This window comes from Mesoplodon densirostris, chromosome 9, assembly GCF_025265405.1.
Source record: "Mesoplodon densirostris isolate mMesDen1 chromosome 9, mMesDen1 primary haplotype, whole genome shotgun sequence".
NCBI lineage: Eukaryota > Metazoa > Chordata > Mammalia > Artiodactyla > Ziphiidae > Mesoplodon > Mesoplodon densirostris.
The window spans coordinates 72,869,283-72,896,773 of record NC_082669.1 but is presented as its reverse complement, the minus strand read 5'-3'; the positions used below and the strand labels follow the sequence as shown (position 1 = coordinate 72,896,773).

The 27,491-nt window shown below is 42.4% G+C and overlaps 1 protein-coding gene across 9 annotated transcripts in view; it reads left to right on the top strand.

Moving 5' to 3' along the window:
• ELMO1 (engulfment and cell motility 1) overlaps nucleotides 1–27,491 on the top strand; it is a 576,489-nt gene that overhangs the window by 528,614 nt on the left and 20,384 nt on the right. For all 9 annotated transcript variants that reach the window (XM_060107546.1, XM_060107545.1, XM_060107541.1 and 6 more), the window contains 2 exons: nucleotides 12,352–12,464; nucleotides 21,745–21,852. In XM_060107546.1, the coding sequence (XP_059963529.1) occupies nucleotides 12,352–12,464; nucleotides 21,745–21,852 (221 nt within the window). The remainder of the gene's footprint in view (nucleotides 1–12,351; nucleotides 12,465–21,744; nucleotides 21,853–27,491) is intronic.

Sequence of the window (27,491 nt, the reverse complement as noted above, 5' to 3'; positions counted from 1 at the left end):
ATTGAAGAGGCTGTCCTTTCTCCACTGTACATTCCTGCCTCCTTTATCAAAGATAAGTTGGCCATATGTGCGTGGGTTTATCTCTGGGCTTTCTATCCTGTTCCACTGATCTATCTTTCTGTTTTTATGCCAGTACCACACTGTCTTAATTACTGTAGCTTTGTAGTATAGTCTGAAGTCAGGGAGCCTGATTCCTCCAGCTCCGTTTTTCGTTCTCAAGATTGCTTTGGCTATTCGGGGTCTTTTGTTTTTCCAAACAAATTTTGAAATTTTTTGTTCTAGTTCTGTGAAAAATGCCAGTGGTAGTTTGATAGGGATTGCATTGAATCTGTAGATTGCTTTGGGTAGTAGAGTCATTTTCACAATATTGATTCTTCCAATCCAGGAGCATGGTATATCTCTCCATCTATTTGTATCATCTTTAATTTCTTTCATCAGTGTCTTATAATTTTCTGCATACAGGTCTTTTGTCTCCTTAGGTAGGTTTATTCCTAGATATTTTATTCTTTTTGTTGCAATGGTAAATGGGAGTGTTTTCTTGATTTCATTTTAAGATTTTTCATCATTAGTGTACAGGAATGCCAGAGATTTCTGTACATTAATTTTGTATCCTGCTACTTTACCAAATTCATTGATTAGCTCTAGTAGTTTTTCGGTAGCATCTTTAGGATTCTCTATGTATAGTATCATGTCATCTGCAAACAGTGACAGCTTTACTTCTTCTTTTCCAATTTGGATTCCTTTTATTTCCTTTTCTTCTCTGATGGCTGTGGCTAAAACTTCCAAAACTAGGTTGAATAAGAGTGGTGAGAGTGGGCAGCCTTGTCTTGTTCCTGATCTTAGTGGAAATTGTTTCAGTTTTTCACCATTGAGGACGATGTTGGCTGTGGGTTTGTCATATATGGCCTTTATTATGTTGAGGAAAGTTCCCTCTATGCCTACTTTCTGCAGGGTTTTTATCATAAATGGGTGTTGAATTTTGTCGAAAGCTTTCTCTGCATCTATTGAGATGATCATATGATTTTTCTCCTTCAACTTGTTAATATGGTGTATCACATTGATTGATTTGCGTATATTGAAGAATCCTTGCATTCCTGGAATAAACCCCACTTGATCATGGTGTATGATCCTTTTAATGTGCTGTTGGATTCTGTTTGCTAGTATTTTGTTGAGGATTTTTGCATCTATGTTCATCAGTGATATAGGCCTGTAGTTTTCTTTCTTTGTGACATCCTTGCCTGGTTTTGGTATCAAGGTGATGGTGGCCTCGTAGAATGAGTTTGGGAGTGTTCCTTCCTCTGATATTGTTTGGAAGAGTTTGAGAAGGATGGGTGTTAGCTCTTCTCTAAATGTTTGATAGAATTCGCCTGTGAAGCCATCTGGTCCTGGGCTTTTGTTTGATGGAAGATTTTTAATCACAGTTTCAATTTCAGTGCTTGTGATTGTCTATTCATATTTTCTATTTCTTCCTGATTCAGTCTTGGCAGGTTGTGCATTTCTAAGAATTTGTCCATTTCTTCCAGGTTGTCCATTTTATTGGCATAGAGTTGCTTGTAGTAATCTCTCATGACCTTTTGTATTTCTGCAGTGTCAGTTGTTACTTCTCCTTTTTCATTTCTAATTCTATTGATTTGAGTCTTCTCCCTTCTTTTCTTGATGAGTCTGGCTAATGGTTTGTCAATTTTGTTTATCTTCTCAAAGAACCAGCTTTTAGTTTGGTTGATCTTTGCTATCGTTTCCTTCATTTCTTTTTCATTTATTTCTGATCTGATCTTTATGATTTCTTTCCTTCTGCTAACTTCGGGGGTTTTTTGTTCTTCTTTCTCTAATTGCTTTAGGTGCAGGGTCAGGTTGTTTACTCGAAATGTTTCCTGTTTCTTAAGGTGGGATTGTATTGCTATAAACTTCCCCCTTAGAACTGCTTTTGCTGCATCCCATAGGTTTTGGGTCATCGTGTCTCCATTGTCATTTGTTTCTAGGTATTTTTTAATTTCCTCTTTGATTTCTTCAGTGATCACTTCGTTATTGAGTAGTGTATTGTTTAGCCTCCATGTGTTTGTATTTTTTACAGATCTTTTCCTGTAATTGATGTCTAGTCTCATAGCATTGTGGTCGGAAAAGATACTTGATACAATTTCAATTTTCTTAAATTTACCAAGGCTTGATTTGTGACCCAAGATATGATCTATCCTGGAGAATGTTCCATGAGCACTTGAGAAAAATGTGTATTCTGTTGGTTTTGGATGGAATGTCCTATAAATATCAACTAAGTCCATCTTGTTTAATGTATCATTTAAAGCTTGTGTTTCCTTATTTATTTTCATTTTGGATGATCTGTCCATTGGTGAAAGTGGGGTGTTAAAGTCCCCTACTCTGATTGTGTTACTGTCGATTTCCCCTTTTATGGCTGTTAGTATTTGCCTTATGTATTGAGGTGCTCCTATGTTGGGTGCATAAATATTTACAATTGTTATATCTTCTTCTTGGATCGATCCCTTTATTGTTATGTAGTGTCCTTCTTTGTCTCTTCTAATAGTCTTTATTTTAAAGTCTATTTTGTCTGATATAAGAATTGCTACTCCAGCTTTCTTTTGATTTCCATTTTCATGGAATATCTTTTTCCATCCCCTTACTTTCAGTCTGTATGTGTCTCTAGGTCTGAAGTGGGTCTCTTGTAGACAGCATATGTATGGGTCTTGTTTTTGTATCCATTCAGCCACTCTGTGTCTTTTGGTGGGAGCATTTAGGCCATTTACATTTAAGGTAATTATTGATATGTATGTTCCTATTCCCATTTCCTTAATTGCTTTGGGTTCGTTATTGTAGGTATATTCCTTCTGTTGTGTTTCTTGCCTAGAGAAGTTCCTTTAGCATTTGTTGTAAAGTTGGTTTGGTGGTGCTGAACTCTCTCAGCTTTTGCTTGTCTGTAAACGTTGTAATTTCTCCATCTAATCTGAATGAGATCCTTGCTGGGTAGAGTAATCTTGGTTGCAGGTTTCTCTCCTTCATCACTTTAATTATGTCCTTCTGGCTTGTAGAGTTTCTGCTGAGACATCAGCTGTTAACCTGATGGGGATTCCCTTGTGTGTTATTTGTTGTTTTTCCCTTGCTGCTTTTAATATGATTTCTATGTGTTTAATTTTTGACAGTTTGATTAATATATGTCTTGGTGTATTTCTCCTTGGATTTATTCTGTATGGGACTCTCTGTGCCTCCTGGACTTGATTAAGTATTTCCTTTCCCATATTAGGGAAGTTTTCAACTATAATCTCTTCAAATATTTTCTCAGTCCCTTTCTTTTTCTCTTCTTCTTCTGGAACACCTATAATTCGAATGTTGGTGCGTTTAATGTTGTCCCAGAGGTCTCTGAGACTGTCCTCTGTTCTTTTCGTTCTTTTTTCTTTATTTTGCTCTGCAGCAGTTATTTCCACTATTTTATCTTCCACCTCACTTATCCGTTCTTCTGCCTCAGTTATTCTGCTATTGATCCCATCTAGAGTATTTTTCATTTCATTTATTGTGTTTTTAATCGATGCTTGATTCATCTTTAGTTCTTCTAGGTCCTTGTTAACTGTTTCTTGCATTTTGTCTATTCTATTTCCAAGATTATGGATCTTGGAAATAGAATCTTGGATCAGCTTTACTATCATTATTCTGAATTCTTTTTCAGGTAGACTGCCTATTACCTCTTCATTTGTTAGGTCTGGTAGGTTTTTATCTTGCTCCTTCACCTGCTGTGTGTTTTTCTGTCTTCTCATTTTGCTTATCTTACTGTGTTTGGGGTCTCCTTTTTGCAAGCTGCAGGTTCGTAGTTCCCATTGTTTTTGGTGTCTGTCCCCAGCGGCTAAGGTTGTTTCAGTAGGTTGTATAGGCTTCCTGGTGGGGGGGACTAATGCCTGTGTTCTGGTGGTTGAGGCTCGATCTTGTCTTTCTGGTGGACAGGTCCACGTCTGGTGGTGTGTTTTGGGGTGCCTATGGCCTTATTATGTTTTTAGGTAGCCTCTCTGCTAATGGGTGGGGTTGTGTTCCTGCCTTGCTAGTTGCTTGGCATAGGGTGACCAGCACTGTAGCTTGCTGGTCGTTGACTGAAGCTGGGTGCTGGTGTTGAGATGAGATCTCTGGGAGATTTTCGCTGCTTGATATTATGTGGAGCTGGGAGGTCTCTTGTGGACCCGTGTCCTGAAGTTGGCTCTCCCACTTCAGAGGCACAGCACTGACTCCTGGCTGCAGCACCAAGAGCCTTTCATCCACCTTTTGGGGAGTCTGAGGTCTTCTCTCAGCGTTCAGTAGGTGTTCTGTAGGAGTTGTTCCACGTGTAGGTGAATTTCTGATGTATCTGTGGGGAGGAAGGTGATCTCCGCGTCTTACTCTTCCGCCATCTTCCTCCGGGGTCACGTTTATTCTTATTATTCCCTCGGAAGGCTGGACACAGCTTCTTCTGAGCTTTCGATGAAGCCATCTTACATCATAGGTGTCATGAAGTTCATCTTAAACCTTTCTCTCTAATTCTTTTTCTCTCTTCCCCCTTTCTGTTTCTTGCTTTTATATATTTGACATGTTTAATGATTGGCAATTTGCAAAGCACCTCCTCATGCTATTTCATTTCCTCACACCTGTGTGAGGTAGGCCAATCTCATTCCCATTCGAGGACCAGGATATAGTCTAGAGAAGGGAGGACCTTGTTGACAAGTGGACGAACCAGGACTTGAACTCCAGCCCACTGATCCCTTAGCTAATTCATCTACCCTACCAGAACTCCTTTGCCAAGTGCAAGACTAAGATGAAGTTTTAAAAAGTGCACAGAAAAAACCATAGCCAAGCTACAGTGTCTGCTTTGTGTTTATTTTCAAGCCTTAAGAAGCACCATTAGAAGCTGCAGAGCAGAACTGCAGGCTTTAGTGGGGATGGCGTTAGGCAGCAGGGGAAGGGAAGTGCTTCCTCAGGGTCTTCGGCTCGCATCTGCATTAAACTATACCCACACTGGGCAGCAGGCAGCTCTCAGGAGAGGCAGAGCTAGGGTTTTGCTTTGGTCCTCAACTAGACGTTAACAGCCCCGTATCCCAAGCAGAAAGAACTTCGAATAAAGGACTCCTCCAAGATGCAGTTTCTTTCTTTTTTTTAAATCTTTTTACTGAAGTATAGTTGATTTACAATGTTGTGTTAGTTTCAGGTGTACAGCAAAATGATTCAGTTTCAGATAGGTAGATAGATACTTTTTCAGATTCTTTTCCCTTATAGGTTATTACAGAATATTGAGTATAGTTCCCTGTGCTATACAGTAGGTCCTTGCTGGTTATCTGTTTCATACATAGCAGTGTGTATATGTTAATCCCAAACTGCTAATTTATCCCTCCCCTTCCCCCTTGGTAACCACAAGTTTGTTTTCTATGTCTGTGGGTCTATTTCTGTTTTGTACATAAGTTCATTTATATCATTCTTTTTTTTAGATTCCACATATAAGTGATTTCATAAGATATTTGTCTTTCTCTGCTTGGCTAGCTTCACTTAGCATGATAACCTCTAGGTCCATCCATGTTGCTGCAAACGGTATTATTTCATTTTGTTTATGGCTGAGTAGTATTCCATGGTATGTATATACCACATCTTCTTTATCCACTCCTCCATTGATGGCATTTAGCCATGTCCTGCCTGTTGTAAACAGTGCTGCAGTGAACACTGGGGTGCATGCATCTTTTCAAATTATGGTTTTCTCCAGATATATGCCCAGGAGTGGGATTGCAGGATTATATGGTAGCTCTGTTTTTTAATTTTTTAGGGAACTTCCATGCTGTTCTCCGTAGTGGCTGCACCAATTTACCTTCCCACTAACAGTGTAGGAGGGTTCCCTTTTCTCCACACCCTCTCCAGCATTTATTATTCGTAGATTTTTTGATGATGGCCATTCTGACCAATGTGAGGTGATACCTGATGCAGTTTCTGTCTTGCAAGGAGGGACAGTGGCGCCTTGCCCCATCCCAGGGCCTACAGTACTAAAACGTTGGCTATCATAATGTCTGTTTCAGCAGATGTGTGAACACAAGGAGATTTTATTGTGCTTTTGACAATAATTCTTAAAACCTAAAGGGAGACTTGAGGGACCACTTCAGTTAAGGCCAAGTGATTCTAAATTAATGTTTGACCATGACTTTGTTCCAAGTAAGACTGTTAACTGCTTGTCAAGTATGAAAACTTTGCTCCTGCTTTGGCTTCATAACTTTACTTCCCAAGGCTCTGCCTGTGACATTCTGAAGTCTCTTTTCCCTTTATTATAAGAAACTCTTACTTTACGCTTATTATTTAGAGAGAAGCAATGGAGATATTAAGGAAATCTCCTGTTATACGTAACTTTGGCATCATCACTCGGCCATAGGACTGAAAAGCACCACGGTCCACTGGAGCTCTGGATATAGTTGCAGTAAAGTCAAAAGACTTGTCAGAGCTACAGCATTTCACGGGGGAGGCCATGAACCAGCCTGGTCATTATGCCAGAGCCCTTAAAACAGGCAGGAGGGTACCAGCCTCCAGCTTCTTCTCCAGCGATGCTCTGTCTGTTAGAATGATCTGCTAGACAGGAGCTCACTGTGGGGTTAGATGAAGTGCAAATGCTGTCACAGTGGCTTACAGGATAAGCCCAAGTCAAGAAAGAAAAGGAATAGACCATGTACGTACGATAGTCTTCAGTCATTCATTTATTCATTCATTTAACAAATGTGTATTGAGTGACTCCTACCTGCCAGGCCCAGCCTGAGGTGCTGGGACAGGCAGAGAACCAGAGACACTTGGCTATCCCTGTGCCAGACTTTAAAGCTGGGGTTTGGAGGGATTATCAGGGACTGTGCTCAGTGCCAGGTGGGAGGAAGCACAGGCGGGTGGGTTGTCACTAGAGCACACAGGAAACGCATCTAACCCAAGCTTGGGGGTTAGGATATTCAAATTTTAGAACTGAAAAGCAGCTTTCAGGTCATCCAGTTCAAGCTTTTCATTTTGCAGACAGGGCCAGTGGCTTGGCTGGGGCTTGACTGCTGGTGTGGAACCCCGCTGGCTGCCCTCTCCCCATCACCTGGCTGCTGCACGCAGCACAGAGGCAAATCTCAGTGCCACGAAGATCCCTTAGGCATGTGTCTTGTTTTTATAAAATATTTATATTTCCTGAGAAGGAAAATGCACATTCCAAGTGACCAAATATTTTGGGAGACCGTGTATTCAGTGGGTTGAAGAAACTCTTATTTCTTAGCTCTTGACTAATTATTTCAGAAGGAGGTATTTGTTATTTTCTACTTAGTGTGACTTTATGGGAAGGATAAGTCCATCCACACAATTAATCCGAGTTAATGGATATAAAAAGTTTGAATAGTCCCAAAATAGGTCATTTACGATGATGTTGGGGGAAGGGGGGCTGCAGGGACAAACACCAGGGAAGCAGAGAAGCAAAATGTGGAAAATCCAGACCCAGGAGCTAACAGACCTAGGACCAGATTCCAGGGCCATCATTTGCAAATGTGGCTCTTTAGTCAAGTGCCGTCACCCATTCTAAACCTGTTTTTCTTACGTCTAAAAGTGAAGATGATAAAAGTGTCCACATCCTTGGGTTGTTAGGAGGACTCAGTGAAATAGTCCATGAAAAGCCCTTAGCATATGCCCCACACATACCATCCACTCAGAGAAATGGTCACCCTTATTATGAGCTGATAACCAGAAGTTAACAAGTGTCACAGTGTCAATATGTAAATGGTAAAACTGACACTCTGAATGTATTTGTTTATACCTCATCTTATCTCAGAATGTACAGTAAAAGTAGTTGAGAAAGAAAAAGTAAAAGCAAATAGAGCCAGAAATAAGGCTAATGCCTATCCTGCAAACCTGCATCCTTGCTAAAGATGGGCCACAAGCTTTGCTCACAGCTCTCTTAGCTAAAGCCAGTGTTCAGTGCACTTGACAAACACTTATCAAGTGCCTGCCACTTGCCAGGTATGGTTCTGTGTGTTGATAATTCAGCAGTGAAGAGAACAGATACAACTATCACCCTTGTAGTGATTATATTTAGGGGAGAAATAGATGATAAACATGGTAAATAAGATTGTAGCATGTTAAAATAGGATACAGGAATGCTCACTTCAGCAGCACATATACTAAAATTGGAATAATACAGAGAAGATTACAATGGCCCCTGGCCATAGTGCAAACTATGACATATAGAATGGATAAACAACAAGGTCCTATTGTATAGCACAGGGAGCTATATTCAATACCCCATAATAAACCATAATGGAGAAGAGTATGAAAAAGAATATATACAATAGAATCACTTTAATGTATAGCAGAAATTAGCACAACATTGTAAATCAACTGTACTTCAATAAAATAAAATTTTTTTTCAAAAGAGGATACAGGAAATAAAAAGCAGAATAAGGGAAATGGGGAGTTTGCGATTTTAAATAAAGTGGCAAGAGTAGATCTCTCTAGTTGGCATGGTGACATTTGGGTAAAGATGTGGAAAGGACTAAGGGAGCAGGCTATGTGTGTATGTGGGAGAAACAATTTCCAGCAGAGAGGATCACCAGTGCAAAGGCCCTGAGGTCAGAGTAGGTCTGGGCACTCAGTAACAAGGAGGCAAGTGTGGTTGGAGCAGAACAAGCAATAGGAGGCGAGGCCAGAAGGGTAGCCAGGAGCCTGAATTTGTGGGACCTTGTTGGGGAACCATTGGCACAGGGGGCTGGTGTGCTCTGACTTGGGTTTTTTTTTTTTTTTTTTTTTTTTTGCGGTATGTGGGCCTCTCACTGTTGTGGCCTCTCCTGTTGCGGAGCACAGGCTCCGGATGCACAGGCTCAGTGGCCATGGCTCACGGGCCCAGCCACTCCGCAGCATGTGGGATCTTCCCAGACCGGGGCACGAACCCATGTCCCCTGCATCAGCAGGCGGACTCTCAACCACTGCGCCACCAGGAAAGCCCTGACTTGGGTTTTTAATGATCTCTCTTGCTGTTGTATAGGGAATAGACTCCAAGGAGGCAAGTTTGGAAGCAGAGAGGTCAGTGAGGAAGTTATTTCAATAATCCAAAAAGAGGTGATGAGAAGTGATTAGAGTCTCTACCATAGATTATATAGATTTTGAAGATAAGAAGCAAAGGTATTTACTGATCAATTAGATGCAGGGTATAAGAGAAGGATGAACTCAGATTTGGGGCCTGAACAACTAAAGGACAGAGTGAGTGGAGCAGGCTTGGACAAGGGGATCAAGAGTTCAGTTTTGGACCTGTCAAGTTTGAGGCATTCTGCAAGATATCCAAGTAGACAGCTGGATTGATGAGTTTGGAGTTTGGCCGAGAGGTCTAGGTTAGAATTATAAATTTGGACATAGTCAACAGAAAGTTGGTGTTTAAAGTCGTGAATCTGAAATAGAAGAGGTGCAAGGAATGACCCTGGGGACCCTGTAGTAAGACAGAAACAGATAAATTTCTGTGAAATAGACACTGTTACTCAGCCCAAAGTCTCCCCAGAGCCCTTGTAGATCAGGGATTGGCAAACTATAGCTCTTAGGGCAAAACTGACCCACTATCCGTTTTTGTAAATAGAGTTTTATTGGAACACAGCCACGCTCCTTTGTTTTCATACTGTCAACTGCTTTCACTCTACCATGGCAGAGCTGAGTAGTTGCAACAGAGTGTATGACCCACAAAATCTGGAACATTTACCATCTGGCCTTTTACAGAAAAAGTTTGCCAACTTCTGTTCTAGATGAACACCAGATGGCAGCTCAGCAGGGCAGACCCCAGGTCCAGGAAGGAGTCTCACGAGTCTAGTGGTGCTGTCTGTCCTCTGCACATGGCACTGGCCTCACTGGGCCTGGTCTTGGGATCCTCTTCAGGAAAAAGTGTTAGAATTTGAATTGCTCTTCACACACTCATTTATTCTCCCTCCTTTAATCTTCCTCCTTTTATTTATTTACAGGGCTTTTAGATAGACTTAGGGGAATATTTATCAAAGCAAAGCCAGTGAACCCATGACCTTGACCTCATTAGCCCCAAGCTGAGAATTTCAAAACCCAATTCCAGCCCATGGTTATTACCTGGATTACCCTAGAGGTCATATCTCATTCACAGAGACACATAGGGATTACATATGTTTTCCTAATATGAGTGAATTCGGTAACTACTGAGTCCATTTGCAGGGAAAGAAGAGGATATAACTTAGGGAGGAAACAAAAACCTGTTCCATTTCCCACATTGCCTAACCATGTTTTGGAGTCCTTCGGGGTTCATAACAAGAAAAGGTAACTCTTGTAGCACAGATCCACTTATTCTGATAGTCTGTCTCCGAAGATGGTTCATCATGGAGTGTGTCATGATGAGCTCATCTGGGTCTTACACTAAAAATCATAAATCATCAAGTTCTTTCAATTATTTCCTCCTTTTGGCCCTTGTCTCTGCATCTTCATCTCCATTTTAATAACTAAATTCTAGCCTAGTAAAACTATTATTTAAAGATACATCTCTAACCTAAGACTTGATGAAATTGCCAGATTCTCTCTCCCATGATTTCCCCGTCGCCCCAACTCGGAAGCCAGGAGTGGTGATTCATCGTTGTGTGCAACTGCCCTGGCAATTCCCCACCTTCTTCTCCATTCAGAGCAGGGTTCATCAAAGCTGCAATTTGCTGAGTCCATTCTACAAAAGCTGAACGCTGATCATAGATAGTTTTAGTGATCTGAAAGCCTGAGATGAGACCCTGTGAGACCCACACTGGAAAAGCAAATGCAAGTAAAGCAAATGCACCAAGCTGTGCCTCTGGGGCTGAATCTTCACATTAGGCTTTATAAATAGTCAGTTGGAACAGTATTAAATTACAGGGCATTTGAGGCCATTTAAGTCTAAAATATGTATTAACAGCTTTCTAGAATACCTTGTTAGATGGCCAGATGCTTTTATATCACTTTTTATTCTTTTTTTTTTTTCTCACGGGTAAATAGATGCAGTTTGCACAAGAAACACTTGAGTTTGTACCCCTATTCAGGGCTTCAGCTCTGTAAACTCTTTCCCATCTGTGAGATGGGAATGATGATATTAATACCTGTTCCCAAAAGTTGGCGTTTTTGTGGTGGGGAGGAGGGAAGGGGTGTTAAATGAGCTAAAATTGCATAGTACACTACCTGGCTCATAGCACACACTTACCGAGTGTCTGTGCCTTCCGCACCTGGAAACAGAACACCATGTGAAGACAGATTGCCTGCAATCCAGAGCAAGCCCAGAGTTAAGGCTGAAACTGACAAAAATGTGAGCCTTGACAACAGTGTAATATGGGCACCAGGAATATTTGGCTTGAGGAAAGAAGAGAATATTATCAAAGCAAATTCAGTAACACCTTGCATTCCTGCCCAATGCTTACAGCTAACTTACACTCACACTGTCTCCTTTGGGACAGGAAAGATTCTTATTCCCATTTTACAGATGAGGAAACTGAGACTTACAGGAGCTACCTGAAATGCCAGTCATGGGCAGAGCCTAGATTGAAGTCCTATCCTTCTGAGTTTGGGTCAGTGCTTTCAACACTGCTCTGAGGGCTGGACTCTGGGTCTCTCTATACATCCTCAAGTAGAACAACTCTAGCTTTACTAGACTCAAATGCTAGGGCACTACATAAAATTTCACATGATAAAAAATCTCTGCTTTTGAAATAAAAGATTTAAAACCCATTGCACTCTGTTATTATATCTTCACAGCATAGTGCCTCTAAACCTAAATTACATTGTATTACCCTGAGACAAGATGCAAATAAGCCTTAATTTATCCTCTCATTATCCCAATCTCTGTGGGCTACAATCTGGGTCGATGTGTTGTTCCCAGTTGTAAGTGACAGAATCCAAAGCAAAATGTGGTCCTGTACTTTGCCCGCTACTGTGTTTGCTGTGGAATAGTCATCCTGTGGTTGTCCAACATTCCTTTTTGGTCAGATCACAAATGCAGTCTAGGAGTTTATCTGCTGTAGGGGGGCAGAAGATGACCAGAGATTCATTGTCTCAGCAGAGCTGAGTGAATTTTTGCATAAATTTATATCTGTGGCTTCGTAAAACAAGAGAAGAAATTTCTCAGGAGACCTTGGTCTAGAAAAACACCACTGAAGTGATTGGTGCTCTTGTGGGTATCTGTAAATGTCAGAGAACCTATAGTGTTATTAGAATAGATAACCCTTTCCACTGATGCTTAATAAATGATTCTCTAAAGCACCCACTTGGGAGTGTCGGGTTGTTCATGAAAGGTTACAGCTTGCACTCGCCTGCCCCATCTGCCCATGGTGCCCTTTCAGCCAGGTGCTGTTCTCAAGGCACGCTGTGGAACATGTGTTTATCCTTTCACAGGGAACTAAAGGAGAAGATTCAGCCAGAAATCTTGGAGTTGATCAAACAACAACGCCTGAACCGCCTCGTGGAAGGGACCTGCTTTAGGAAACTCAACTGCCGGCGGAGGCAAGGTATTGTTTGGGGCCAGTCCAGACCTAGCAAGGAAGAATAGTGGCCTGCCCCCTGCGGAATCACATGGGCATGGGTGTTGGTTTAAGGGTAGCCTATGCAGCATTGTACTCAGGACAGGACTAGCAGTCCAGGTAAGTTCTGATTTCCCATGTATACCCAGGGAGAATCAAAATCTAGAATCACCAGGAGACCCATGGAACTGAAGAGCCACCTGGGCCATTTCGTGCCTCAAGTCTGCCAGTAGTGGTTCAACAACAGCTAACGTTATTGAGAGCTTACCAAGTGCCAGGCTCTCACTTTACCTATGTTAATGAATTTCATCTTCCCAGTAACCCTATGAAGTAGCTATTGTGATTACACCCAGTTTACAGATAGGGAAACGGAGGCAGTGAGGTGTGAAGTAACTTGCTCAAAGTCACAGAAGAGCAGGGATTTATACTCCAGCAACTCTATGGCTCTAACTTTTAATGATTCACTATGCTATCAGGAGAGCTGGCACCCACTGTTGGATTTGATCTTGAAATTTTCAGCATGGATGGCCCTTATTTTCAAATCCCCATACTGATTCTCTTCCAAGTCAGAATTATTTTATTTGTAGATATAAGTAACAGTGAACCAAGGTGGGATAGAATCAATTTTCATAATCTTGTAAGACAAATTTCTGAACTGTCTCTATAAACTTTAATCCCAAAATATCAAGTTAAAATGGATGCCATTAGACTAGTTCCAATAGGTGGAAAGAATTTCCAGCTGTTTCTTAGCCAGGGAAGTAAAGTCCCTTGATTGCTTTCTTGACATACTGCTCATTGCAAAGTACTCATATCATACTGTCCTGGAAACAAATAGTCAGAAAATAAAATTGAAAGATAAGATTTGGGGAGAGGTGAAGAGACTGGGGAACAGTCAGGAACAAGCATAAGCATTAGCAACTGTACCAAGAACAAACATCAGTTATGGCCCCAGAGAAACCCTGGCAGATATTTTTGTTGTTGTTGTTATTGCTTTGTTTTGTTTTTTTGCGGTACGCGGGCCTCTCACCGTTGTGGCCTCTCCCGTTGCGGAGCACAGGCTCCGGACGCGCAGGCTCAGCGGCCATGGCTCACGGGCCCAGCCGCTCCGCGGCATGTGGGATCTTCCTGGACCGGGGCACGAACCCATGTCCCCTGCATCGGCAGGTGGACTCTCAACCACTGCGCCACCAGGGAAGCCCCCCTGGCAGATATTTTTGAAACCCAATGGATGCCCTGCTCAGACACAGACTTCGCCCACTAATGACAAACCATCACTTCATGTTTATGCTGAGCCCATCCTCCCGGCCATTTACTTTTAATGGCTTTGTGCTGAATATTGAGTAAATTCAACATATTTCGAATGTAAGCATTAAAAATCATTATTAAGGAATGTCCAAAGGCAGAACTTCCTTGACGAATGAAAATGCAGGTTATTCCCGGAGGATAAGAAACCATGACAATGAGCTTCAGGCTGGGCCTCAGGGGAGGATAATGGGCAGAGTAAGAAAGGGGCTGAGTTACAGCTGGGACCGACAAAGGCTCACATTAGGAAGAAGGAACTCATCTCTCCCATTCAGCCATTGGAGGACTGGTTCACCCCCTCCTTCCTCACTGCATTCCTTGCATTTGGGCACCTTCATCAGAGTGAATGCTGTTCTAAGAAGATAGTGTGGCACAGTGAGGAAGACAAGAGCCCTGGAGCCAGATGAAGTGGGTACCGTCCTACCTCTGTCCCTGTCCAGCTCTGTGACCTTGAGCAGTTTCCCCATCTGAAATGGGGTTAACAATGCCTGTCTCCTAGAGTTATGGTGAGGAAGAAAAGTGGTCATGAATGCAGCTCTTAGAAAGCAGCTTTAAACAAAGGGGGTGGTAGCTACTGTTTTATTCTGGATGATCCTGTAGAAAAGAACAATGAGCTGGGGGTGAGTAGACTTGGTTCTAAGCTTCTCAACTCTGTACTTACAGAGTTAACCACCTGGGTGTTTTTATGCAGAATGCGTGACCTCTTAGGGCCACAGTTTCTCATCTGTTAAGTGGGAGAATAGGACTAGATGATCTATTAGTTCAGTTAGCCAGATTGCCTACTGTATGCTCTGATCTCCTCATTGCCTTTGGCAAAATCAATATTCAGGGTATATTGCCCACGTAAGGTGATTTATAAAGTTTTTATTTACCTGACATTGGGCAAAAGGCACAGAAGTGGGCGGAGGAGAGGTGGCAAATAGACACATGCCACCAAATGCCTCCGCTCATGCCTAGCTAGAATCCTTCGGAACCTAATTCAGAGAACCCAATTTGACCTTCCAGTCTACTCCACCACGAGACTTCCTTTCTAGGCTGAAATGGGTAGATTCTACTTGAATAATCCTGTTTCTAGATGTCATAATTACAGTATTTTGGCTAAAAAAGTGTTAGTTCCAAATATGCTGCTTTTTCCAGTTTTCTAAAAATGAATTACCTACTGAACAAAAAATATTAGCATCTAGATTATAAATTTATTAGTTAAACTCCCTAGGGAGCACGACCATCTGTGTTTAGTATAAAATCATCCTTCCAATTGAAGGAAGGCTTTTTGGTGTTTGGTAAATTGATCTAAAATCTGGTGACTAGCTCTGTGTGCTTAAAAATACGGATAAATAGATAGATAGATAGATAAATAAGATTCAAAGCAGACTATGCTGAAATTGGTTTCCTATCACCCCATCAAAACATTCCATTTAGATTTACCCACATTAATGAGGACATGGTGTAAATTCATTTTAATCCCTTTGAGAAAGGTGAGATCTCAGACAGGAACAGCCATGAGCCATCCCAGGTTAAAGAGCAAGCACATGAGCAAAGGCCCCGTGTGTGACCACACTCCCTCTAAACTTGTCCAACAGTGAGTCAAACACAGATGAGTGGGCTTCCCTAGTGGCACAGTGGTTGAGAGTCTGCCTGCGGATGCAGGGGACACAGGTTCGTGCCCCGGTCTGGGAAGATCCCACATGCCGTGGAGCGGCTGGGCCCATGAGCCATGGCCGCTGAGCCTGCGCGTCTGGAGCCTGTGCTCCGCAACGGGAGAGGCCACAAGAGTGAGAGGCCCGCGTACCGCAAAAACAAAACAAAACAAAAAACAAAACAAAACAAAAAACACAGATGAGTGGATTTAAGTATTAACTTTACAGGGGAAAATAGGAAAGAGCTTCCTGTCTCACAGAACTGGAAAGGAGAGGGGCAGCTGTAGAGCCCTTTAGTGTGCCCTGTTTGTCTAGAAGGCCCCTGAGTTGCTACGTGCCTGTCATTCTACCTGCCTCATTTGCAACTCTGCTACTTGGTTAGTCCAATATAGATATATACAAATCTGGATTTCTGGGAATTCTGACCCCAGCAGAACTGAGAGGTGGTAAATCATGGGAGACACATCAAGCTGCATTCAAGTCCCTGCCTCCCCACCCTCTAGCTGGGTAGCCTTGGACAACCTAATAAATCTCTGTGCTTCTGCTTCCTGATCTGTCAGGTGGGGATGATATCAGTTCCTACATCAAATCATTGCAAGGGTTAAATAAAATCATGCATCTATAGCACTTGGTGCTCAGCACATGGTCAAACATTCATTAATGGTATTTAGTATTAATTTTAGCTTACAGTTACTCCGAATATAGGTTTTTAAACACAGGCCATAGAGTGGCAATGGCTATCACAGGCTTGCTTCACTCTGTCCCGCATTCTCTATGGAATGTGAAAGGCTCTTGTTCACAATCCTTCATAATGAGATTGCCTTGCTTCCGTGTTCCCTGAACTTCTCGAGAGAGTCAAGATGAAATCCCAGAAGTTGTCTATGTTCGAGCCGTTATATGCTTCATGAGAATCTACAGGCTCAGGAACTGCCTCCTATTTTCCTTTCTTTTCAGAGATTAGGGTCTTTCAGAATCACTTGCATTGAATAGTCTTGGTAAGAGCCCAGGGCTACACACTGGAGTATCATTTTCAAGAAATGATAGCATGAAACTTTTGCTTCTCGTTGAAGACAGTGTCTATTTTGTTGACCAGTATCCCTTCTCTAAGCATTAACACGACAAACTTAATCTGAAACTCACTGGTGAGTGAAACATGTACCCAGAGGGGTTGGCATGTTCCTGCGCTGAGGCCAAGGGCAGGGTACCTGCCTTGTTCTTTCAGCTCGCTCAGAAGACCTAGAGCTGAATGGTACATTCAGGCCATTTCAGTAACCATATGAACCCTTTTGGGGAGCAGGTTGTTTCTTCCTCTTTGATTGAAATTTTCTTTTAATATTTAATTAAACCTTATCATAACTCATTTTTACAAAAAGGCAGGTATAAATAAATGCGTTTTTTCAAAAGAAGAGAAGCCAGATTATTTTCAGAAAAAAATCACTTTGCAATAGATCAAAATAACAGATAATCATTGTTCTCAAAAGGTGGAGGGACCAGTAATGTGAATGAGAGGGGAGATTAGGAGATTGACTAGGAGATTAGGAAGGCACTAATATTTGAGAGCCAGCTCTGTGGAAGGTGCATGATGGATACTCTATATATGTTTTACTCATATAATTATTAGTGTTACTTAACAAAGGAACCATAGGGGTCCCTAAGGTTTTTATAATTTGGCCAAGACTCCATAGCTGATGTGTAAAGACCAGGTGTGTAACTCAGGTCTGTGTGACTCCGAAGTATCAGTTAGGCCAAACCATCTTTAAAATGACTGGGGGGCTCTGGAGTTATCTTTTGCTATGAAAGGAGCGTCTCCAGGGAGACAGAATTCTGAATCAAAACAAGAGTATCTCATTCTGAAGAATGTTGAGTGAAGTGAGGAAGATTTGAAAGGCGGAATGACCTTCATTCTGTATCCGTAGACCAACAGAGAGATCTTATATCTCATCACCTGGAAGATGACATTTCCCTTTAAAAGCATTGCTGGGGTTCCTCATGTTTTGTGACTTGGAAACGTTTGACCCTAGGCAGGAAGCAGACCTTCCCCTGAGCACACTGAAGATTTTGCACATTTTAGGTTAACCTAAGAAAGACCCAAAGTCCTAGTGGAAGTGCCATAAGATTTCACTTTAGTAAAGGCCACCTGTCTCCCAAACACAGGACTTTCAGGGCCCCCTGGGCCAGCAGCCAGCTGCCAACTGTGGGCTTTGCGCACAAGACAAAGATGTCCCCGAGTCCATGGCAGAGTCGATCAGGACTCGGTTCTTGCTGTGCCCTGTGCCTCACTTTACAGTCCACATTTCACACTCAACAATGGTAGCTATTATTCAGCTTGCCCGTCTCCCATAAACACCTGCTGGCCGACCCAACACTTGTCTCCAGCCTGGGTATGAAGAGAGACAATGAGCTGCACTGTTCCATATAGCTACCTATGGCTATTTAAGTTAATTAAAATTAAATAAAATTCAAATTTTCTTCTAATACTATTGAATAAGCAGGTATAGAGTATTTGTATCATTGCAAAAAGTTATATCAAACATTGCTGCAAGAATTACAGTTGTCAAGGGTGATTAGCTCCATAATGATCTATGTGACACTGGGAATAACTTTAATCAGCGCTGGAGACCTTCTTACCAGGCTGTGAGCTTTGAAACCAGCTTTTCCCTCTGAACCTTCACTCACTCTCACACACACACACACACACACACACACACACGAGTGAAGCACAAAATTATCTCCATATTTTCAGTTTTTGAGTTGGGGGAATGAAAAGATGGCTATTAATGTACTAACATTTCTAATTGACTGAAAGACCTCTATACTAACTCCTGTTTTCTCTTTAAATGCTACTAAACATTCTTTGCTAATGTTCTCACTGCTTCCTGCTAATTGCTTTTAGTGACACAATCCACTCATTCATTGCCCAGAGGGATTGGGGAACTAGTAACATCATGCTGGGTTTTGAATAGAAAATACACATTCTTCTTACCATAAAAGAAACTGCAAATCAAGCTGCCACTGGTGGCTGACACTACAACTGTCTTACCCACCAAGTCGGTGCGCTCTGCTTGTCGGAGGTGGCATCTCTGGTCTCCTTTATAGCGGCTCTGCCTTCAAGACAGCCACACACAAGTTATGATGCCTCTAAACCTTCTCAGAGCTAAAGACTCCAGCCTTTATCCTGAGAGAGATACTGGCTGAGTATCCACCCATTTGTTTATGAGTCAGAACAACCTTCCCAAGCCGTTCAGCCCCTTTTCCAATATTTTGTCATCCATCCAAGACTTCCTATTTGATGGGAGGAGCAGAACACATCACTCACATCAATGATGCACAGAAAAAAAAAAAAAAAAATGATGCACAGATCTTTTGCTCTCCACCATGTTAGTAGTAGACAGAGAAAGAGGAACTTCTATAGGATAAGAGAAGAGGTAGCCAGAGGCAGGAGGAAAACCAGAAGCTGGTGGTGTCATAAAAGTCAAGAGAATTTAAGCCTCTGGAAAGAGGAAAATCTGTCAGCTACACCCTGTATTGTTATGGCAAGGTTCCAAGTAGCCTTTTTTGTTTCTTTAAACAAACAGCTTTTCAAGGAAGACGGTTGTTTTACCTCCCAGAACCCTGATAAATAGCCACTGTTTTCAATAGTTTCTGAAAGTTAGGAGTGTGTTGCACAAGAGATTTTCCCTATTCCTGTTTTTCCCTGTAGTATAGGCAGAGTTGCTGAGTCATGGTCCCTACTTCCCAGACCTGGGAAACAAGTGTTTCCACCATATTTCTTTAAGTTGCCACTAAGAGCTAGGGAGCTCCTTCTCCTTGAGCTGCTTGGCTTTGTCCCTCATGTCTGCCTTTCATCCTAATAATTTTTGCTACACCCAGTAGAGTACTGTAGGCACTCTGCAAATATTTACTGGAGAAATAGACATAACGTATTAAATAGACAACTTATGAAAGTATGCGCAGCAAATTTTTGAAGTGTTGCAAATGAATGTAAGTTGTGCATTTTACTCCACAGTATATGTTTGTACCACTTAAATTTCTCAATGCTCCCCCAATTATATTGAGGATGATTGATGCATTTGTGCCATATTGACCCTTGGGCTTCAGGTTACCACTGCCAATCCCTAGAGTTTACCCTGGTTTGAAAAGTGAGGGATTTCTAGGAAGAACAGGCTAAGACCTCACTCAAAATAAGACCAACATGTCCAAGCACTACAGCTCACCAACTTCCTTCCCAGCTTTCTGTCACCCTTTTTCAGTTGCTCACTTAGCCAAAGTCCCATCTCAGAGGTAGCAGGGGAAGGAGAGCTCTCTAGGAAATATTTCCAGCTGGCTTTGTGGCCATCACAGTTCATTTAGACAAGGTGAAAGGTCCTTTGTGGGCAAGAAATCTCTACAATTTCTCATGCCAGGTTCCCAAGAGCACTGTTGGTGCTCGTGGCCAAAACTTGCCCCTCTCCTTTGGAATTGCAATTCCTATTGTGATTACAAGTCAAATTCCCAAATGTGTTCTCCTCATGGAAAACTGCCTAATTGAAATGGTTATGAATTATTCAGGGATAACTTTATTTTCTCTGTTTGAAATGCTCTCCCAGAAGAATGACCTGTGCTGTTGAGTGTGTGTGTGTGTGTGTGTGTATGTACATATATATAACAGAATTTTGAAAATTTAGCAATTCCAGATGTTTTCCTAGCGCTCAAAGCACTGTTTCTTTCCTCTCAAATTTTCCCACCAGCGTTTAGAGTTTTTTAAATATATGGATTGCCATATTCTGGCTACATTCAGGAATTCTCAAACCCTGTTTATAGATGAGAAAGGAATCACAGAGGCATTTTGCTTTTGTGGATCCAGTTTAGGTGTTTTCTTTGTTTATTGTGTGGCTTTTACTTCCAGTTTTAAAACTTTCTTTCCTACAAAAAGAATTGTAGTTAAAATGTGGTTTTGCAGTGAAAGCAATTTTAAGTAGAAGAACATTTTTCTTAAACATTATAGAGACCTTTTTGGTCAGAGTGGCTTCAAAATAATTTGTGTTTGTAGACACAGTAATGGGGTGACTTGACCAAGGCCACTGTGTTTGCCAATTGCATAATGTCACAAAGGGGTTTACAGGCCATGGATGCTCTGTGCCTTAAGCATCTTGACTGGGTCCCCTTGGGTCTTCATTTATCAATTTAGCCAACAGCAACTGTGTAACTTCCACGTGCCAGGCACTGTGCCAAGGGACCAGTGCAGTGCAATTGTGAAAGACAGTGGTTGTCATCAGAGCGCCCTGGCTTCTCCACACTGTCAGGGCTGATGTGTGTCCTGGAGTCCTCTCCTGTCAGTAACCTTTCACACTGCACCCACTGGGGCAAGTTGCTTACCTAGGGTCTATGGCAGATAATGGGGAGTACTAAGGGTCTTAACATGGGAGCACTAAGGATCCAAGGAGATGCTGGAGCAGCTAAGAGGATGGGGAGGGTCCCTTTGGCTGCAGTAATCAGAGAGGGCTTCCTGGAGGAGGCAGCATCTAGCACAGCCCTGAGAGCTGCACAAAGATTGCTGTCACAATCTAAGTTTCTTATCTAGAAAGAGCACTCTCTGCCTCCTTCTTGCTGCCTCACCAGCTTATTCAACAATTTTTATTACATTTGGGGAAGTCAACTTAAAGAAAGGACTTCTTTATAAGAATGATCCTAAGGTACTGGTCACACTTATTTAAGAGAACTAAACTCTAGGAATGAGAGAGGAGATGACTGCAATATCCTCATTCTCGGATAAATTTCTGAATTATTAGCGTATTTCCTCATGAATTCCATCCCTTGTGTGTATCACTAGCTTCCTAACAATTTATTCATTGATTAGTTTGTGTGCATAGGCCTCAGGGGTGAGGGGTTTGATATGCCAACTGAGATATGGCACAACCATCTCATCAGTCTTAAAATCTCACAGAGGAAAGTGGAAGCAGAAAAATTCTGAGAAAGCTTTTTTTTCTTCATCTCCCTCCCCACTTTTGTCAGGCCCAACTGAATAAGGACTAATCCCCTAGTCATTATAGATACTGAATGAAATAACCCTCTGGAAGCCACCACCTCAGAAACCCTGTTGCCATTGTCCTCAAAGGATTTGATAACTTTCCCAGTGGTACCAAATGTCTACCAAGAAGGACAGGAGCTAACTAAATATCAAAATCGAAAAGGGACTAACTGCCAGGGCTCTAGAAGTCATTCCTTCTTGAGGACTTAAAATCGAAGGAACTGCGTGTTCTCCCAGGCAAGACTATGACGAAATAAGGATGTCAATATTTTCTGGAAACCAGAATTGCTTACCTGGCAAATTTGTGTTTTTTTCCCCCCAGACAAGTTTTGGTATTGTCGGCTTTCACCAAACCACAAGGTCCTGCATTATGGAGACTTGGAAGAAAGTCCTCAGGGAGAAGTGCCCCACGATTCCTTGCAGGACAAACGTAAGTGCCTCTCCTGTATTGGAGGCCTGAGTTTTGGTTGCTTGTTCGTTTCCTGGTCACAGAATATCATGCAGAAAGACTATCAACCTAAGTAAACCCATTAGGCATGTCTCATCTAGCTGTGAGTCCTGGCCTGAGCCATCTCTCAGCATAAGACCTTGATGGATTTGTGGTTTGGGACTGAAGAGGGGAGGGTGTAAAAGGAATGCTCACCTATCTTTCCTAAAAGACGTAAACCTGGGGTTCAAACACCCACTTTTACGTTACTGGTCCAGGTGTTATTCTAAGGAGCAAAAACAATATAAACCTGATTGTCAGTTGTCTTTTTCTGATGACCCAAAATAATTTCACATGAATCATGTGCTTGATCTCACCACGTTTATGCATTATAGTTTACTGTATCCCACATTTATAATGCAGAGCTAATGGCAGATCCAAATATGGCTAGTTTACTTCAAAGAAGTAACTCAGACACTCAATAACATTCTATTGTTTCCTAAATATTCCCCAAAATACATATTATTTATACCGATTTGCTATTTCTGTACCATGTCTTTTAAAGAGCCAGTCATACGCTAGATTATTTTAGCCCAACACCAAAGCAGGTTCCAGGTTTTTTTAGACAGCATTAAGTGTACTAATTAAACAAAGTATTACAGAAATATTAAAATACACAAAGGTAATGGATTAATTTGGAAGAGAAATGAGATAAAGTTAGACATAGCCTCAGAGGATATCTCAGGTAGAGAAATCAAAGAATGAGAAAAAAGTAAAGACACTTTAAAATAACTTTTAAAAGTCACCTTGACCCTGCCATGAGTCATATAAACAAGTCACAAACAGAATCCTTACCTCCAGATCCTAGCACCTTCCCCCTTGTCACCCCAGGGCCTATGGAAGCCAAATCTGTACTGTCTTCCTTTCAGCTCATGGCCATCACAGGGGAAAATAAACCACAAGTGGCAAATTCCTGACACACTGAGACTCTGGGCTGACATATCAGACAGACAGCCTGGAACATTCTCGCTTCCTCCAGCTTAAAAATGAGACAGTCTGGTCTTCATAGTGTCATTTAGTTCAGAAGGCAATCTTATTTCCTTTCACGGGAGCACTGCCTCTTCAGCCCACGTTATTTGAAACCCAGTACCGCAGAGTCTGGGGCAGTGTCTATGCATTCCTGCTATAGGGTCTCCCCAGGCCTCCTCCTGTGATAAGGACCCTCCCTTCAGGTCTCAGAAAGCCTTCCGCATCCCACCATGGACAGAGCTGGACCAGTGGTTCTCAGAGTGTGGTCCTTGGACCACCAGCGGCAGCATCACCTGGGAAATTACTAGACATGCAGCTTCTCAGATCCTCACTCCCAGACCTGATGAATCAGAAACTCTGGGGCTGGGGCCAACAACCTCTGTCTTAACAGACCCTCCAGGCGTTTCCGATGAGCACTCAAATTGAGAAGTGTGGAGCCAGATGTTGCCTGACACGCTTCATAATGAGTCCCTAAATTTGGCTTTCACCAATACGTAAATATTTTAAAAGAACAAGAAAAGTGAATCGACAGTGGGTTGCCGACTTTCAGTTTTGGCAGAAATAAAGGCTATTATAAAAGAAAATCTAACTAAAATTTAATATCACATTCCTTTCATTTTAAAAAGGGCTCTTGATCAAACAAAAGGAAAGACCAGAAAGGCCTAATCTTGGAATAAAGGACAGTCCCTTGTACTAAATTAAATTAGCTGTGTGAAAACTCACAGCAGTGTCTTCATTTTCCTCTGTTTGCTATTAACTGGTGAAAAACTCACTGATGAAACCTCCCTCGTGAACTCAGAACTGTCCAGAGGCCAGCCATTTGGAATCTCTGCTCTAATGCAGTAAAATGAAAAGTTAGAGGTCAAAGCAACCACAAGCTCTATATGAAGTCTTTCACCGCCTCGTTCTTAACCTGACCAGGAAATAGGGAAAGTGGTCTGGGCAGAAAAACGAAAAAACCACAGCTGGATTCATTCCTAACCCATGTGGCCCAGAGATTCGGCTCTCCCACTCACTGGGTGTGTTATTTATCTCCATAGTTATAGGGGTCTAATCCACTCCTCAACCCACAGATAGGCACTAGATTGGCGTGGATTGTAGGTTTAAATGCAGCACTCTCATTCTCGCTGGTTGTGCTGCTTAGGAAATCGGTAGCCCTGCCCCTAGAGAAGGTCAAGGCGTGGACAGCACCTGAGCCTTGAGTAGGGACGGTCTCTGGGCTAGAAACCCGAGGGCCGATGCCAGGGAGAGCCAGCTTGCCAGGGTGATTGCAGAAGAGCCACGACAGAGCTGCAGATCTCCAAACAGTTTTTGGTCGTGGCCACAGAGTGAGGCTGCTTCTGGGAAAGGGTGGCATCAGTCCCTCTGACAGTGGCTGTGAAACTCATCCACTCCTTTCCTCTGCGGCCTTTGAAGTCTAGTAATTCAGAGTTCCAGAAGAGCTGCTCGGTAAACAGTTATCCATTGCAAGGCAAACCAAGAATGAGTACCTGTGCAGGTGTGTGCATATGGGAGGATGTGGGGTGTGTGTGTGTGTGTGTGTGTGTGTGTTGAGGAGATTATATCTGTATGCACATGTGTGCCAGGGAGGGGGTATATTTCATGTAATGAAATCAAATGAAACTATTATGTGCCTGAGATGAGAAGGTCCCAGCCTAGGAAACTAAAGTTTGCTGCTTCAGGCCTGCCATCTGGTTTACATTTAATTACAGTTCGCATCCTGCCTGGAGCAAAATAGTCCATCCTCTTGGAGCCCTGAGTCAAAAACCTCATTCCACTAGAAAAATGAGACATTCCTTTAATTCAGTTCAAGTACCCTTGCTCTTGCCGTGTACAATTGCCCTCTCTTGCGACCAAGGGGGAAACTGTCTTCCACCCCTTGAGTTAATCAGTGCTGAATACTGAGATATTGGTGAATCAAATAGCATAATTGGATCCTCTTAATCCAGAGAGTGCAAGTGGAGATTGAGGACCTCTCCTAAACTGTTGTCATGTCTAAAGGTTTAGCAAATCTCTCTTCTCGTATTCCTTTTGTTAGGCAGGAAACACGGCCCTTGAAAACCCACATCTCCTAACCCTTTGCCCCACATTCCTTCCACCGGGTTTAGAGAGACTCTCATCACCCCCACTAAGCACCAGACTCCTCTGCTGTCCAGCAATGCCTGCGCCCCTCAGAGACTCCCTTTGAAAGAATCTAGGCCAGCACTCTTCACTCCCACATCAAAGGGTTTTGCTCCCTCACACAAGGCCATTAAGCCTGTCACAGCAGAGGAGAGAAGCAAGGGCCACAGCAAAGCAAAGTGGGCAATTTGGGTCATTGAAGCGTGGGGAATAATTCAGGCGCCTCATCTACAGAGAGAATTAATTTTGACTATTGATAATGAGAATAATAGCAAATAACATCTTTTGAGTGTTTACTCGACACCAGGCACTGTGCTAAGAGCTCTACATTACATAATAAATTATCCTCCCCACAACCTGAAGAGGTAGGTATCATTGGAAAATCAGGATTAGGAAAATGAGGTACAGAAAAGTTAAGTAACCTGTTGAAGGTCACATGTCCAATAAATAATAGAGCAAAGATCTGAATGCAGCCATCCAACTCTATGGCCTAGATTTTTACCCCCTTCTCCAGACCACCTAGATTCAAAGCCAGCAATGATCTTGGCTCCAGCATTGAGTTAATTCTCAGAACAACCCTATGAGATGGATGGTGTTATATTTCTACATTGTAGACAAGAAAGCTTATGCTCCAAGAACTTAAGCCCAAAGTGGTATAGCCAGTAGATACATCTAGAATTCAAATCCAGGCTCTGTGATTCTAAAAGCACAGCGCTTCCAACCACTCCAGGATTCCAAGTTAGAGTCCAGATTCTTTACTAAACTGTACTGGGATCAGCCTGCCCCTCCTCTGTATTTCTGCCCATAGGAGCTTCCATGATGGAGCTGTGTATACAGCAAGTGCTCATGGCTTACTGGTTACTTCCTGGGGTAATTTCTGCCTCAGTTTGGCTCCCGGGGGTGAAAGCTAGAACAATTTTTATCATGGTGGCCACATTTACTTTTTCAAAGGCATTTTTAAAATCACAATTAAAGTTCCTTCCCCAGATAGTAGCAATCAAAGAGTTTCCTGAACATATCTGAAGTGATAACCACTTCCAGGGCTGTGTTCAGCATGATTTGGGGGGCTGACGTCTTCCAAATATAGGGAAAAATCATGGCCTAGCAAGGGACCATAGAATAGAAGAAAGAGCAGCAGTCCCAGCTCTGTCCCTCACTAGCTGTGTGACGTTGTATGATTTATTTCTTCTCTTTAGTCCTCAGTCTTCCCATCTATAAAATGGGAGTGTTGAATTAAAGATTGTCTCAATCCAGCTCAAACTGAAAAAAGCATTGAAAGAAATGACGCCAGGCCGCAAGGAGTTAGAGTGGGCGTTAGGGAACCAGTGGTGACCCTCCTGGTTCTCATATCTCTGAACCCCACTTAGTTATGTTGCTTCTACAAAAAAGGGCCTGATAGAAACACCAGCCCTGCTTTGAAGTAATCAAGGGCCCTCTGTTGCCTCTTAAGAGTGTAGATTCAAAGGATATGGGTCTGATTCTGCTCATGGGTTTAGAGAGGACAGCATTTTAGCCCTTCTGATGCCTAATCTTGCAGTGCATCTAGAGACAAACTATGTAAAGAGCAACCTTTAAAAGCCATGCTGTATTTTTAGAATTTTGTGTTTTCCTTTTAGCCATAATCCTGTGAGTAATATAGCAGCTCGTCTCCTTGACAGGGGACAATGCATATAAAATACATAAAATATGTAATGCCACAAGCACGGTGGAAGAGTGCTTTTTCTCCGCTGATTCCTTCTCATTAGAGATTCTAAAGACTGCTCCCACGACAGACTTTAGTGTTACTCTTGTCCTGTTCTGGGTTAATCTTTTCCAGTTTTCAAAGCCAATGGGTAACTTACTATTTATAGATCTTCAAAGCCAAGGGGTAACTTACTATTTATAGATCTTCATTGACCATGTTACATATTATACAACAGAAGACTACCCTGTGACTCAAACTCCATCTGAAGCTTGAGGAGGTTTTTGGATTTGGTATGTTAACTATATCACAAATTCACTTTGGTGGTGGATTTTCATTGAAAAGTAAATCTTAAGTAAACCCAGCTTCCCAAAGTGCCCAAGTATCTCCTCCTGGGGTAGTGATTAGGTAGCCAGGTCAGCCACTGAGAAGAGGGCTGATTGTTGGTTCTGAAAATGGTTTTGAGGAGAACTGAAGTCAGGTCAAAGGTAGGTTCAGGAATCACAAGGACCGTCTAAAAGAAGATGCCAATCTTGAGCAGCCAGGCAGAGAAGGAAAGCGGTCCAAGGTCAAGGGTCATGCCGTTCTGGAGAGGCTGCATCACTACATTTTGCTGCAAGAATAAATAACCTCCAAAATCTCAGTGGCTCAGGACAACAGGAGTTTATTTCTCACTCCTCACGTTACATAACTGACATGGGCTTTCAAAGGACCCCTCCACACAATCACAGAGACTCAGGCCAATGGCTGCTCTGCCATCCCACAGCTGTGCCATCTGGATGGACCATATGACCGGATCAGTCCCTGTGGC